General features: G+C 45.5%; 1 protein-coding gene across 1 annotated transcript in view; it reads left to right on the forward strand.

Annotated features, from left to right (window-relative positions):
• The window catches only part of ARFGEF2 (ADP ribosylation factor guanine nucleotide exchange factor 2), a 133,506-nt gene that overhangs the window by 37,695 nt on the left and 82,576 nt on the right, over positions 1-13,235 (forward strand). The window contains exons 4-6 of the mRNA XM_049781364.1: positions 283-429; positions 3,172-3,351; positions 3,595-3,829. Of these exons, the coding sequence (XP_049637321.1) occupies positions 283-429; positions 3,172-3,351; positions 3,595-3,829 (562 nt within the window). The remainder of the gene's footprint in view (positions 1-282; positions 430-3,171; positions 3,352-3,594; positions 3,830-13,235) is intronic.

The following is a 13,235-nucleotide window of genomic DNA, read 5'->3' on the forward strand; positions in this document are numbered from 1 at the left end:
CCCTATTATAGTTACAATTTTTACTGCTCACATTTAACTGGAAGACTTGTCTCCCCCTTGCATCTTCTCTCAGACATGCATCACCATCCTGGGGGCTCTTCTACCTTTGGGAGCCAGAGTGAATCCTGGGCTCTGGGGTGAAGCACCACCATGCCCCTGTGGACCTGTGGGATCTGTGGGAGCCAGGAGTTAAAACCCTGTTGTACCCTGCCTTTGGCTGCAATGAGTGGCTTCAATCCTGGCTTGACAGAACCTTCTCATCCCTGTTTCTTCTGTGTCTAGAAACTCATTGCTTATGGGCACATCACCGGTAATGCCCCCGACAGTGGAGCCCCAGGAAAACGGTTAATCGACAGGATCGTCGAAACTGTGTGCAATTGTTTCCAGGGCCCACAGACGGATGAAGGTGTTCAATTACAAATAATTAAGGTATTTCTTTTCACCCCATTTGGATTTCAGATGAAAAAGTGACTCTCCTTTGGGAGTCGGGGTTTCTGATGTGCTGTGTGTCAATTGTCTCAGGTGATGCTGAGCTGGAACCAAGAAATGTAAGCGTCACTTAGCTCTTGTGTTAAATGTCAGGTTTTATTAGCGAGGGCTAGAACAAGAAGAGTTGGACCAGTTGAAACTTCAGAGTAAGCTGTTCCTTTGATAAATGTTAAATCCAGAGGCTTGAAATTTTCTGTGCTTTCCCTGTCAGATTCTGGTTTCCTGACACGACATTCCTTGGAAGGTCCTTGTCTATACACATTCACCAGTTTGCCCCTTCTTGTCCCTCGATTCCTCTTTCCTATGTCCTCCCAGGAATGCTTTGCAAGAGATGCTCTTTGTATGGGTGAGAGCAAAACCACAATAGGGGTGGTCCAAGTTTTATATCTCAAGTCCTGAGCACATTCACTTTGGAGGTTGGGTCCTTGACATTTATCCCCTCACAAAGCTCCTCAGGACTCCCACAGTGGAACCAGGAAACTAATTATCCATTGGAGCTTGTTTATTTTGTGATTATGGTGGTGAGATTAATGTGGCGCAGTTTTGTTTGTTTGTTTGTTTGTTTTGGTTTTGGGGCCATACCCGGTGACACTCAGGGGTTACTGAGTGTTATTTTTGGCTATGCGCTCAGAAATCACTCCTTGCTTGGGGGACCATATGTGATGCCAGGGATCAAACCCAGGTCCGTCCTGGGTCAGCTGCATGCAAGGCAAATGCCCTACCACTGTGCTGTCATTCCGGCCTCTATTTATTTTTTGGATTTGGAGCCATACTTTGCAGTTTTCAGAACTCACTCCTGGTCATTGTCAGTGAACCATACATGGTGCCAGAAATTGAATTTGGGGGCCCGGAGAGATAGCACAGCGACATTTGCCTTGCAAGCAGCGGATCCAGGACCAAAGGTGGTTGGTTCGAATCCCGGTGTCCCATATGGTCCCCCCTGCCTGCCAGGAGCTATTTCTGAGCAGACAGCCAGGAGTAACCCCTGAGCAACGCTGGGTGTGGCCCAAAAACCAAAAAAAAAAAAAAAAAAAAAAAAGAAATTGAATTTGGGTAGGTTGCATACAAGGGAAGTACCTGAACCCCTCACCCTTGTTGCTGTTGTTATTTTAGTGTCCACCTGGAGGACTTACTTCTGGCTCTGCACTCAAGGATTACTCCTAGCAGTGCTCAGTGGACCATATTAGCTGCCAGGGATTGAACCCAGGTTGCATGCAGTGCAAGACCCTACTTTTCATACTATTGCTCAGGCCCCAATCTCTCTGGTATTTTGTTATGTTAATTTTTGTTTGGGGTTCACACCCTTCAATGTGGTGGTGCTTGGGGAAACCTTATGTGCTGCTAGATATTGGACATGAGTCAGGCACATGCAAAGCAAGATCTCTCTGGTCTTTATTTATATTTATAATTTATTTATAAATTATGGGGCCGGAAAGATAGCATGGAGGTAAGGCGTTTGCTTTGCATCCAGAAGGACGGTGGTTTGAATCCTGGCATCTCATATGGTCCCCCGTGCCTGCCAGGGGCGGTTTCTGAGCTTAGAGCCAGGAGTGACCCCTGAATGCTGCCGGTGTGACCCAAAAATCAAAAAAATATATATATAATATATATAATTTTAATTTATATTTAATAAAACATATAATATGCAATGAAATAATAAAATATAATGAATATGAATTTATTTGTAAATAAATATTTATCTAATTTTATTAATTTTTAGGTTAACTGGGCAAAAACTCACTATAAAGCAATTTAATTACCTCTAATAATTTGAATTTTATGAAATTAGTAATTGCTTTTAAACTCAGAGCAAAGGGCCAAAAAGATAGTCCCACTGCCAGGAGTGTGCCCTGAGCACAGAGCCAGGAGTAAGCCCTGAGCAGTACTGTTGTACTCTCCAAAAATAAAATAAATTCAGAGTAATAGGACATTTACTCTTGGCATAGTATTCACGTTAGTTGAAAGAACCAATGTAAATTTTTTAAAAATAAAACCAGGGCCCAGAGAGATAGCACAGCAGTGTTTGCCTTGCAAGCAGCCGATCCAGGACCAAATGTGGTCGGTTTGAATCCCGGTGTCCCATATGGTCCCCCGTGCCTGCCAGGAGCTATTTCTGAGCACACAGCCAGGAGTGACCCCTGAGCAACGTTGGGTGTGGCCCAAAAAACAAAAAAAAAAACCACAAAAAAACCACAAAAAAAAAAAAAAAAACCTAAAAATAAAACCAAATAGAAAAGATTTTTTTGTGGGATAGATGTGGGTAGAGGTGGGAAGCAGGAGGGAGAGAGAGAAGGCATCTAATGGAGAAGGTTGGGGAAGAGGGTGGCGCTGACAGGAGGTTAGAGAGAGTGGTATCTGATGGGGGAGATAGGGGAGAAGGCATTATCTGACATGGGGGTTGGGGAGAGGATGGTGTCTAATGGGGGAATTTGGGGGAGAGAAAAGCATCTAATGGGAGAAGGTTGGAGAGAGGGTGGGGTATGATGGAGGAGGTGGTGGAGAGGGTAGGTTCTGATGGAGAAAGTTAGGGAGAGAATGAAGTCTGATAGGGAGGTTGGAGAGAGGGCAGTGTCTGAAAGAGAGGGGGGTCTGATGGAGATGGGGAGGTTAGGGAGAGTGGAGTCTGATGGAGGAGGTTGGGGATAGAACATTATCTGACGGGAAGTTGGGGTTTTCTTCCAGGCTCTTTTGACGGCAGTGACATCACCGCACATCGAGATTCACGAGGGCACAATCCTGCAGACAGTGAGAACATGTTACAATATCTATTTAGCTAGCAAAAATCTCATCAATCAAACCACTGCCAAGGCTACCCTCACCCAGATGCTGAATGTCATATTTACCCGCATGGAGAACCAAGTGGTGAGTGGTCGCAGTGCACGGTGAAGCGCTCAAGCATCTCTTGCCTTCCTCTGAAGTTTCTGCTCTGGCTCTAAGGAGCAGAGAGATACTCTTAAATGTATTTCAACATTTGCTTTGAAATGGTCTAAATTTAGTTCCTTTTTAAATCTGTCATATTCTATTATCAAAAATGTCAGAACTGCTTTGCTTGAAACCTGCCCCCATCCCTTCATCACTCTTTTTTTTGTTGTTGTTGCCTTTTAGTTGCAGGAGACCAGAGAATTGGAAAAACCAGTCCAGTCCAAACCTCAGTCCCCAGTGGCCCATACTGCAGCACTGTCCCCCAAGTTCAGTCATTTGAAGCAGAGCCAGGCTCCCAGCAAACCATCCACTCCTGAAAAGATCGATTTGACCAATGGGGAACATGCCCAAAGTGGTTCTGAACACTTGAACTCAGAGAATGGAGACACCTCCACACAAAGGGGCCCATCGCTACCAGGTACGTACTAGGAGCTTTTCCACCACCTCCTACCTCCTGCTCTAAAGAGAAGTCATTCTTCATCTCAGGGCAGGTAAAGGCATTGTCTGTTGACATTTTCAAGAAGCCTCAAGTGGGGGGCCGGAGCAATAGCACAACAGGCAGGGAATTTGCCTTGCTTGTGACCAGTCCTATCCCCAACATCCCATATGGTGCCCCAAGCCTGCCAAGAGCAATTTCTGAGCACAGAGCCAGGAGTAACCCCTCAGTAAAGCCAGTGAACCCAAAAAAGAATAAAAAAGAAGCCTCAGACAGCAGCTTGACTAGACCTTACTCTTTGCTATTTCTCTCTTGGAGCACAACAAAGAGGCCTGGTGTCTACTACCCACCATTCCTCTGTAAACTATGGAGTTTTCTGTAGAGGTTTCCAATTCTGTAGAATGTTCCAGTATTCTAGATGTCAGCATCAGCACAAGTTCCACTTGGGGCACTGATCTTCAGTAGTTTATTACTTGGGTGGTTCCACGTCTCATCTGTTTCATTCACCAGAGGATGAGGGCCTGTGCGGGCCATGTCGGTCTTGCTATGCAGGATCTCCATCCCTTTCGCACCGCCTTGAATTCCACTTTTGAGCTATTTGTGGCACCTGCTAAGGGGCAGGATTCATAGACCAAGAGGCAGCTTCAGTTTCCTCCTCTGTGACCAAACGACTTTTGAGGTTTGCTTTCTTATGTGAAGCGATAACCTCCATGTGACTCTTGCCTTAAAGTAAATCATACAGAACACTGTGAAATCTTAGATTCCTTGTCAGGAGATTATCGCTGAGTGTTTGCTCTTCTCCTCGGGCACCTTGTGTGAACCAGATCTCAAATGTACACTTGCTTTTGGGAATGTACCTTCCTGAGTGACTCTCAAACTGTTCTTAGCTCTAGCTTGTGTCATCTTAGGTCTGTATTTATGTCTGCCCTCAGGTCCACTCTGTCTCTATTTATGGAATGATTTCTTGTGGAGGGTCTGTCCTCACATGAGCAGACCCTCAGAGCAGACCATGCGCTGTTGCTGGAGGGCTGTTCACCTCAATCCCCTCAAGGAAGAAAACATAGGAGTTGCCGCTGGAACTGTATGTGTCTGACTCAGAGCAAGTACAAGATTGTACTTGCTCAGTCCTACTGTCACAAGATTAGAAAGGTGCCAGAAACTGCTGGTCCACTCTGTCTAATTCATCTCTGCCCTCTCACAAAAGAAGACCTAGGTGTTTACTGTAACCCTTCTGGGTCGGTGGTGGATCAATTAGTGTTAATATTTAAACATACTGTAGTAAGCATGGCTGTTCAGATGGAAAAGCCAGTCTCAGCTGCAAGAAAGCCTTCTCACTCTGACTCATTTTCCTCCATTGGCTCATTCCTCCAAAGTGATCCCTTAAGAGCATGTATTAGATCCTGGCCTAATGTATCCTTTAATCCTGTGGGTCCTTTTTCATCCTACCCCATTCAGAGAGTGTGTTCCCTGCTCTGTCCCAAAGGCTGTGAGGCCTGTGTGATCAGTCCCACCCATCTCTTTGCTGCACAATGTGTCCTGTCCCTTTCCCCTTCTGCTTCTGGTACCTTTGCACTTGATGTCCCTTCCACATCCCATCTTCCCAAACCCACTTCCATTTGTCTTCCAGTCTTTGTACTTAAAGGTCCTTCCCTGATCACTCTCTCTGAAGCTCCCCATCACTTCCTTTGTCACACATAGTAGAACCTGGAATGACTGAATTTCATGTATTCCTGGGTCCAAGACCTAGGCCTCCTGTCCACCCAATGTTTCTGACCCAGGAACAATGCCTGGAACTGTCCAGACGTGCACTAAATGAAGTTTTGACTAGATGGAGAAAGCTGAATTTCTAGAGTGTGGTTCTATAGAAGCATAGGAGCGTAAAATCATAATCTAATGTTATTAGTGTATCGATGTGGACTTCATTGCCAGTTTTTTATGCCTCCTCCTTGAGATTTCTGCTAAGAATGCAAGAATCCAATTGCTTATTGCCTATGAGAAAGAAGGAAACCACAGCCCTGTAAACTCTGGGTTTTAGGAAAGGGGCACCCTCAACTTTAAAAGGAGAAGGGTTTGGGAGGCCTTCCACAGCACAGAAGGCCAACTGGTGAGTAATGCAGTGGAGGCATTGGCCCAGCAGACAGTGTTCAGGATTGAAGTCATGCTCTCTCCAGAGATTCTGGGAGAAAACCATGGAGGAGCTGGGTCACCATTATGAGAGTGAAGACATCTCAGCCCTCCTGTGCACTACCCATGATCACCCCCATTACTATCATTACCAACTAATACCTGGTGCTGTGAGTGGCCCGGAAATCCCCTATGACCTTTCTGGCCAGTCTGCCTCCTGTTGTAATTTCTGTAGGTGGAGAAAATACATGACTAGAGGATCTCTTTCCCCAAGGGGGCTTTCTTATTTAGTTATTTATTTAGTTATTTTGGATTTGAGGCCACACCTGCTGATGCTCAGGGGTTACTCCTGGCTATGTGCTCAGAAATCGCTCCTGGCTTGGAGGACCATATGGGACACCAGGGATCTATTTGAGGTTCATCCTGGGTCAGCCGAGTGCAAGGCAAACACTCTTGTGTTTGCTGTCCTATCACTTTGACACACCCCCTCCCAAGAGGGTTTTCATCCAGTATAATAAACTTACACTTAGGCTTTGCACTTGTTTGGGAAGTATATCAGATCACTGATCAGATCTCTGATTGTGCCCAAGTACAATGCTTATGTGGCTTTGGGGGCATCACCAGCATAGCAGTCTTTCCTTAGGGACCTTATGGCATTTGCTTAGTCATACTTCTAATTGCCAAGTTGTAAGTCTGTTATTTTAAAAAAAAATGGGCTAGAGCAATAGCACAGCAAATAAGGCATTTGCCTTGGTTGCAGCCAACCTGGGATGGACCCAGGTTCAATTCCTGGCATCCCATATGATCAGGAGCCTCCCAGGAGACCAGGTGTGGCCTAAAAACCAAAAATAAATAAATAAATAAAAGCCAACTGTGAAAATGCAGTTAACAGACTGTAAAGTCTTGTTTTGTTTTGTTTTTTGTTGTTGTTGTTGTTTGGTTGTTTTGGGTCATACCCTGTGGTGCTCAGGAATTAATTAATCCTGGCTCTGTGCTCAGAAATCACCCCTGGCAGGCTCAGGGGACTATATGAAATGCCTGGATTCAAACCATCGTCTGTCCTGTGTTGGTTGCATGCAAGGCAATGCCTTACCTCTGTGCTATCGCTACGGCCCCATGTAAAGCCATGCTTTTGAAGTGTATACTTTACTTTGAAAGTAAAGTCAAGCCATACTTTTGAAGTGTATACTTTACTTTTAGCATTGTTCTTTGAGTTGTGTGCAAACATTTAGAAGTTTTATCTTATCCCAAAGAAGCCCTGTATTCATTATCAGCCACTTACCATTTTCTTTTGTTTGGGGCCGTGATGGGTGGTCCCCAAGGCCTGCTCCAAATACCAAATAGGTACTTGGGTAGTAGAGGGGCCGTGCATGGTGACAAGAATCAAATCTAGACATGCGGGCCCAGAGAGGTAGCACAGCGGTGTTTGCCTTGCAAGCAGCCGATCCAGGACCAAAGGTGGTTGGTTCGAATCCCGGTGTCCCATATGGTCCCCCGTGCCTGCCAGGAGCTATTTCTGAGCAGACAGCCAGGTGAAACCCCTGAGCACCGCCGGGTGTGGCCCAAAAACCAAAAAAAAAAAAAAAAAAAACAAAACCTAGACATGCATGCAGAACATGTGCTCCAGCCTAGTTAGCATATTTATAGACCATTTCTTGTGTTCTTTTAAGTTCAATTTTAAGGTCTTGACTTGTAAATTTAAACATTAGATGCTTGCTTTATGAGTCTCGTGTATGTTCTTGGCCACACCTGACAATATTCTGGGGCTTCTCTCCATTCTGGCTGGGGATCATTCCTGGCAGTGCTCAGATAACCTGGTAGTGCTGGGGATCCAGCCTGGGCCTCTGTAGGCAAATCTGTTTCTGATTGAGTGATTTCCAGCTTCTGTCAGTTTTTTGGTTGGAGGAGTTATCTGGCATCTACCCTAACAGTTTTGGAGCCATCAAGACTCTACCCCATGGTACTAAGGTGACCATATGGTACCAGGGATGGAACCTACCCCATCATTTTTTGTTGTTTTTGTTGTTGTTATTTTAAAATAAGGGCAATACTGGGCAGTGTTAGGGGTAGGGGTAGGGACTGTTAGGGGCAGTGCCAGGGATTGAGATTGAATTTGGAGCCATATAGCTGATAAAAAGCTAAAATAAGTATATAATCACATAGAAGTTTATGGATTTTTTTGTTTTGTTTATGGATTTTTTTGGCCAGTTTCTTCTTGTATATTACTCTCTGTAAGGAAAAAAACAACTTCAAAGTTCTTCAACAAGAAATATCACCTCCTTTTTCCAGTTGGAGGCTGTGATGAGGCAGCCTGGATTCCCTGCGTGACTCTGCCTCTTAGTTCAACTCCATGACGTTAAGTAAAAGCTTTTGTTTCTCTGTCAGAGTCCAAATTCCCTTATCTGAAAAAAATGAGGCTACAACCAGTAGCTAGAACTAGAAAACAACAATCTCTGACACTTTTGTGTCATGTTAAGTGTTGGTTGGTAGTATCTTTTAAGTACTTTCTGCTTAAAAAATAAAGGGAGAGCGATATAAAGCAGGAAGGATACTTGCTTTGCATGTGGCCAACTGAGTTTGATCCCCAGCATCTTATGTGCTCCTCTGAGCCAGTCAGTAATGATCCTTGGACACAGAGCCAGGGTTGCTTGAGCGTTGCTAGGTGTGGCTCAATCCCAAAAATAAATAAATTTTTTAAAAGTTCATTTTTTGGTTTGGTTTTGTTTACAGGTTATACCCAGCGACACTCAGGGGCTACTCCAGGCTCTACACTCAGAAATCGGCTCTGGCAGGCTTGGGGGACCATATAGGATGCTGGGATTCAAACCACTGTCTTTCTGCATGCAAGGCAAACGTCCTACCGCTGTGCTATCTCTCCAGCCCCTTAAAAGTTCATTTTTTAAGAAAAACATTGTTCTGGAGTGATAGCACAGAGGTAGGGTATTTGCCTTGCACACTACCGACCCAGGACAGACCTAGATTCAATCTCCAGCATCCCATATGGTCCCTCAAGCCTGCCAAGAGCAATTTCTGAGCGCAGAGCCCAGAGTAACCTTGAGTGCCACCGAGTGTGGCCCAAAAACATAAGAAGGAGGGTGGGAAGGAGGGAGGAAGGGAGGAGGGAGGGAGGGAGGGAGTGAAGGAGGAGGGAGGGAGGGAGTGAGGGAGGGAGAGAGGGAAGAAGGAAGGAGGGAAGAAGAAGGAGGGAAGAGGGAAGGAGGGAGGGAAAGAGGGAGGGAGGAGGGAGGGAGGGAAGGAGGGAGGGAGAAGGAGGGAAGAGGGAAGGAGGAAGGGAGGGAAGGAAGGAGGAAGGGAGGAAGGAAGAGGGAGGGAAGGGAGGGAGGAAGGGAGGGAAGGGAGGGAGGAAGGAAGGGAAGAATGGAGGAAGAGAGGAAGGAGGAAGGAAGGAAGAAGAAAGGAAGAAAGAAAGAAGAGGAAGGAAGGAAGGAAGGAAGGAAGGAAGGAAAAGGAAGGGAGGGAGGGAGGAAGGAGGAAGGAAGGAAGAAGGAAGGAAGGAAGGATTTGGCATCCTTAAGTTACAAATAACCCCTGAGCATCACCAGGTGTGGCTCAACCCTTTCCCCTCCGAAAAAGAAAAGAAAAACAGCAAATATTACAGCTAATAATCTGATATGAAGGTAGTATGAATACTATCATTGGCTAAAGAGACCTATTTCTCTGTTAGCAATACCACATTCTTTGTTTTAGGAATCTGAATATATTTTTGTTGATTCGGAAACATGTCATTTTTTTTGTTGGTTGGTTTGGTTTGGTTTGGGGGCCACACTTGGCAAGACTTACTCCTGGTTTTGTACACAAGGATCTCTCCTTGGCGGGACTTGGAACTATATGGGATACTAGGAACGAACCTGGGTTGGCTGCATGCAAGGGAAGTACCCTACCTCTGTACTATCTCTACTTTTTTTTTTTTTTGGAAGTGGGGAGTCACACCCAGCAGCGTTCAGGGGTTACTCCTGGCTCTACGCTCAGAAATCACTCCCGGCAGGTGCAGGGGACCATATGGGATGCCAGGATTCCAACCACCATCCTTCTGCATGGTAAATCTCTATGCTATCTCTCTGGCCCAAATGTTCTCCTTTCTAGGGGCCAGAGGTTGAAACAAAGCAGATTTCTAGGTAGTTATTGTAACATCCAGGAAAGTGTCTCTGAGGCCCACACTAGGCTAGCTGTCAGGGCAGCAAGGAAGGCAGAGGACCCACCAGACTGACAGTGGCCTCTCACTGTTTCTGGACCTTTATTGGGCTTGTTCAGCAGCAGTGCTCTCTACAGGAGCCTTCTGCAGAATTTGATTCCCATCTCTTCTTGACCTAAGTATCTTGGATCTAGCCGATCCTGGAAAATTAGCTGAATCTTTTTCTAAATTTAACACTCAATTGGTGACCGGGTATAGCCCAAAACCAAACCAAAACAAAACAAAAAAATCAACAATGCACTTATAGAAAGGGAGAAAATATTTGTGCTGCCAGAGATATGGTTCAAAGGTTAGGTGCTTGCAGCCCCTGAGCAAGGCAGGTGTGGCCCACAGACCAAAAAAGAAAAAGAGGAAGCAAATGTTTGCAAACCATATATCAGATAAGGAGTTAGAGCTTGTTAGTAAAAAGAGTAACAAGTTAGCAAATAACCCTAGTGAAAAGTGAGCGTAGGACCTGAATAGGCATTTCTTAGAAGAAATGCTTCTCCAACCATCAGAGAAATGCACACCAGATCTGTTCAAGTGTTGTTGTCAGAAAGATGGATGATCAGTGACAGTGAATTGGTGGAGGAAAGGGATCTGTTAGGTTCTGTTGGTGAAAATGCAAACTGGTGCTATCATTTTGAAAAGCAATATTGTGGTTCCGTATACTATTTAAAAAAAAACTCCTCTAGGATCCAGCATTCCTATTTCTGGGTGTATATTCAAAGGAAATGAAATCAGGATACCAGAGTTATTAGCAAATCAGGCAGATGGCATAGCAGCTGAAGCACTTGCCATACACAGATTCTTTTTTTTTGGTTTAGGGCCACACCACTAGTGACGCTCAGGGGTTACTCCTGGCTATGTGTATGCGTTCAGAAATCGCTCCTGGCTTGGAGGACCATATGGGACACCGGGGATCGAACCGAGGTCCGTCTTGGATCAGCCTTGAGCAAGGCAAATGCCCTACTGCTGCATTATCACTCTGGCTCCACTGCTTCATTTTTTTTTTTTTTTTGGTTTTTCAGGCCACACCCATTTGATGCTCAGGGGTTACTCCTGGCTACGTGCTCAGAAATTGCCCCGGGCTTGGGGGGGGGCATATGGGACGCCGGGGGATCGAACCATGGTCCTTTTCTTGGCTAGCGCTTGCAAGGCAAACACCTTACCTCTAGCACCACCTTGCCGGCCCCTGCTTCATTTTTTTTTTAAGTGAGGTTGAGGGGGTGGTTAGGGACCACACCGAGTGGTTTACTCCTGACCTGGGACCATATGGGATTCTTGGGATCAAACCTAGATAGTGCAAATGCCTGACTTGTACTGTCTCTCTGCCCCAAAACTTTTGGACCCCTATTTGAACCCCAACACTGCATATGGTTTTCTGAGTGCTACCAGGGGCAATGCCCTGAGCGTAGAGCCAAATAAATGATTTGACTTTGATTTAGTACACAGAGCAGTTCAGGTTCGTAGAGACAGAAAGGTGGATGGGAAACTAGGAGGTAATGGGCAAAGGGTTCTTTCACAAAGTTTTGTGAAGAATAGATCTTGGAGATCTACTGTACAACACTACTGTCAGGGAAAATATGCTGAGAGTAGATCCTAAGTCTTCTCACCACACAGGAAGAAAACAACTGTGTAAGGTGAGGTATATGTTAACTGGCTTATTTGTGGTGATTAGTCCCAATGGATCTATGTATCTTGCCATTGATGTTGACCTTAAAGATACACTTGTAGGGCCCGGAGAGATAGCACAGCAGTGTTTGCCTTGCAAGCAGCCGATCCAGGACCAAAGGTGGTTGGTTCAAATCCCGGTGTCCCATATGGTCCCCCGTGCCTGCCAGGAGCCATTTCTGTTTTTTTTTTTTGTTTGGTTTTTTTTTTTTTTGTTTTGTTTTTTTTGTTTTTTTTTGTTTTTGGGCCACACCCGGCGGTGCTCAGGGGTTACACCTGGCTGTCTGCTCAGAAATAGCTCCTGGCAGGCACGGGGGACCATATGGGACACCGGGATTCGAACCAACCACCTTTGGTCCTGGATGGGCTGCTTGCAAGGCAAACACCGTTGTGCTATCTCTCCGGGCCCAGGAGCTATTTCTGAGCAGACAGCCAGGAGTAACCCCTGAGCACCACTGGGTGTGGCCCAAAAACAAAAACAAACAAACAAAAAAAAAAGATACACTTGTAAATTGTCAGTTCTGCCTGAGCTCAGCAGGGAGAACTGAGAGAGCAGAGGCCCAGGTTAAACAAAATGCTCCTGCAAGCCAGATGGGCTGGGTAGTCTGCATCGCCCAGCTCAATAAGGCTTCTTTAAAAAAATGTGTTAGGGGGGCCGGGCGGTGGTGCTGGAGGTAAGGTGCCTGCCTTGCCTGCACTAGCCTAGGACGGACCACGGTTCGATCCCCCGGCGTCCCATATGGTCCCCCAAGAAGCTAGGAGCAACTTCTGAGCGCATAGCCAGGAGTAACCCCTGAGCGTCACAGGGTGTGGCCCAAAAACCAAAAAAAAAAAAAAATGTGTTAGGGCCAGAGTGATAGGGTGTTTGGCTTGCATGTGAAAATCTGGGTTTATGATCCTGGCCTCACATATGGTCCACTGAATGCCACCAGGAGTGATTCTGGAGTACAGAGGAGTCACCCCTACATATATTGTAAGAGACTTTGGGACCTGGAAGGGAACCTGGAAATAACCAAAGGCATGATGTTTACGTGTGATAATTTTATGTGACTCCCAAGTGAACAGGCAGTCTTTAATAGCTAGACAGACATATATTTTAGCATAAATTCAGAGAATAATTAGCATGTTAAACCTGTGATTTTTTGTGAATATTAGTTCCTATAGTGAATTTAAGAGCTCTGACGTGTAAATGATAATGAAGATGGCAGAAAATATAAAGAAGGCTGAGAATGGCTGAAATACAGACATTATTAATTATTTAGGTTTTTGGGCACCAGCGATGCTCAGGCTTTACTCCTGACTTTGCACTCGTATTCACTCCTGGTGGGGATCAAGGGACCATATAGGATAATTGGTATCACACCTAGGTGAGAGGCATACAAAACTAGAATCTAACCC

This window comes from Suncus etruscus, chromosome 9, assembly GCF_024139225.1.
Source record: "Suncus etruscus isolate mSunEtr1 chromosome 9, mSunEtr1.pri.cur, whole genome shotgun sequence".
Classification (NCBI taxonomy): Eukaryota; Metazoa; Chordata; class Mammalia; order Eulipotyphla; family Soricidae; genus Suncus; species Suncus etruscus.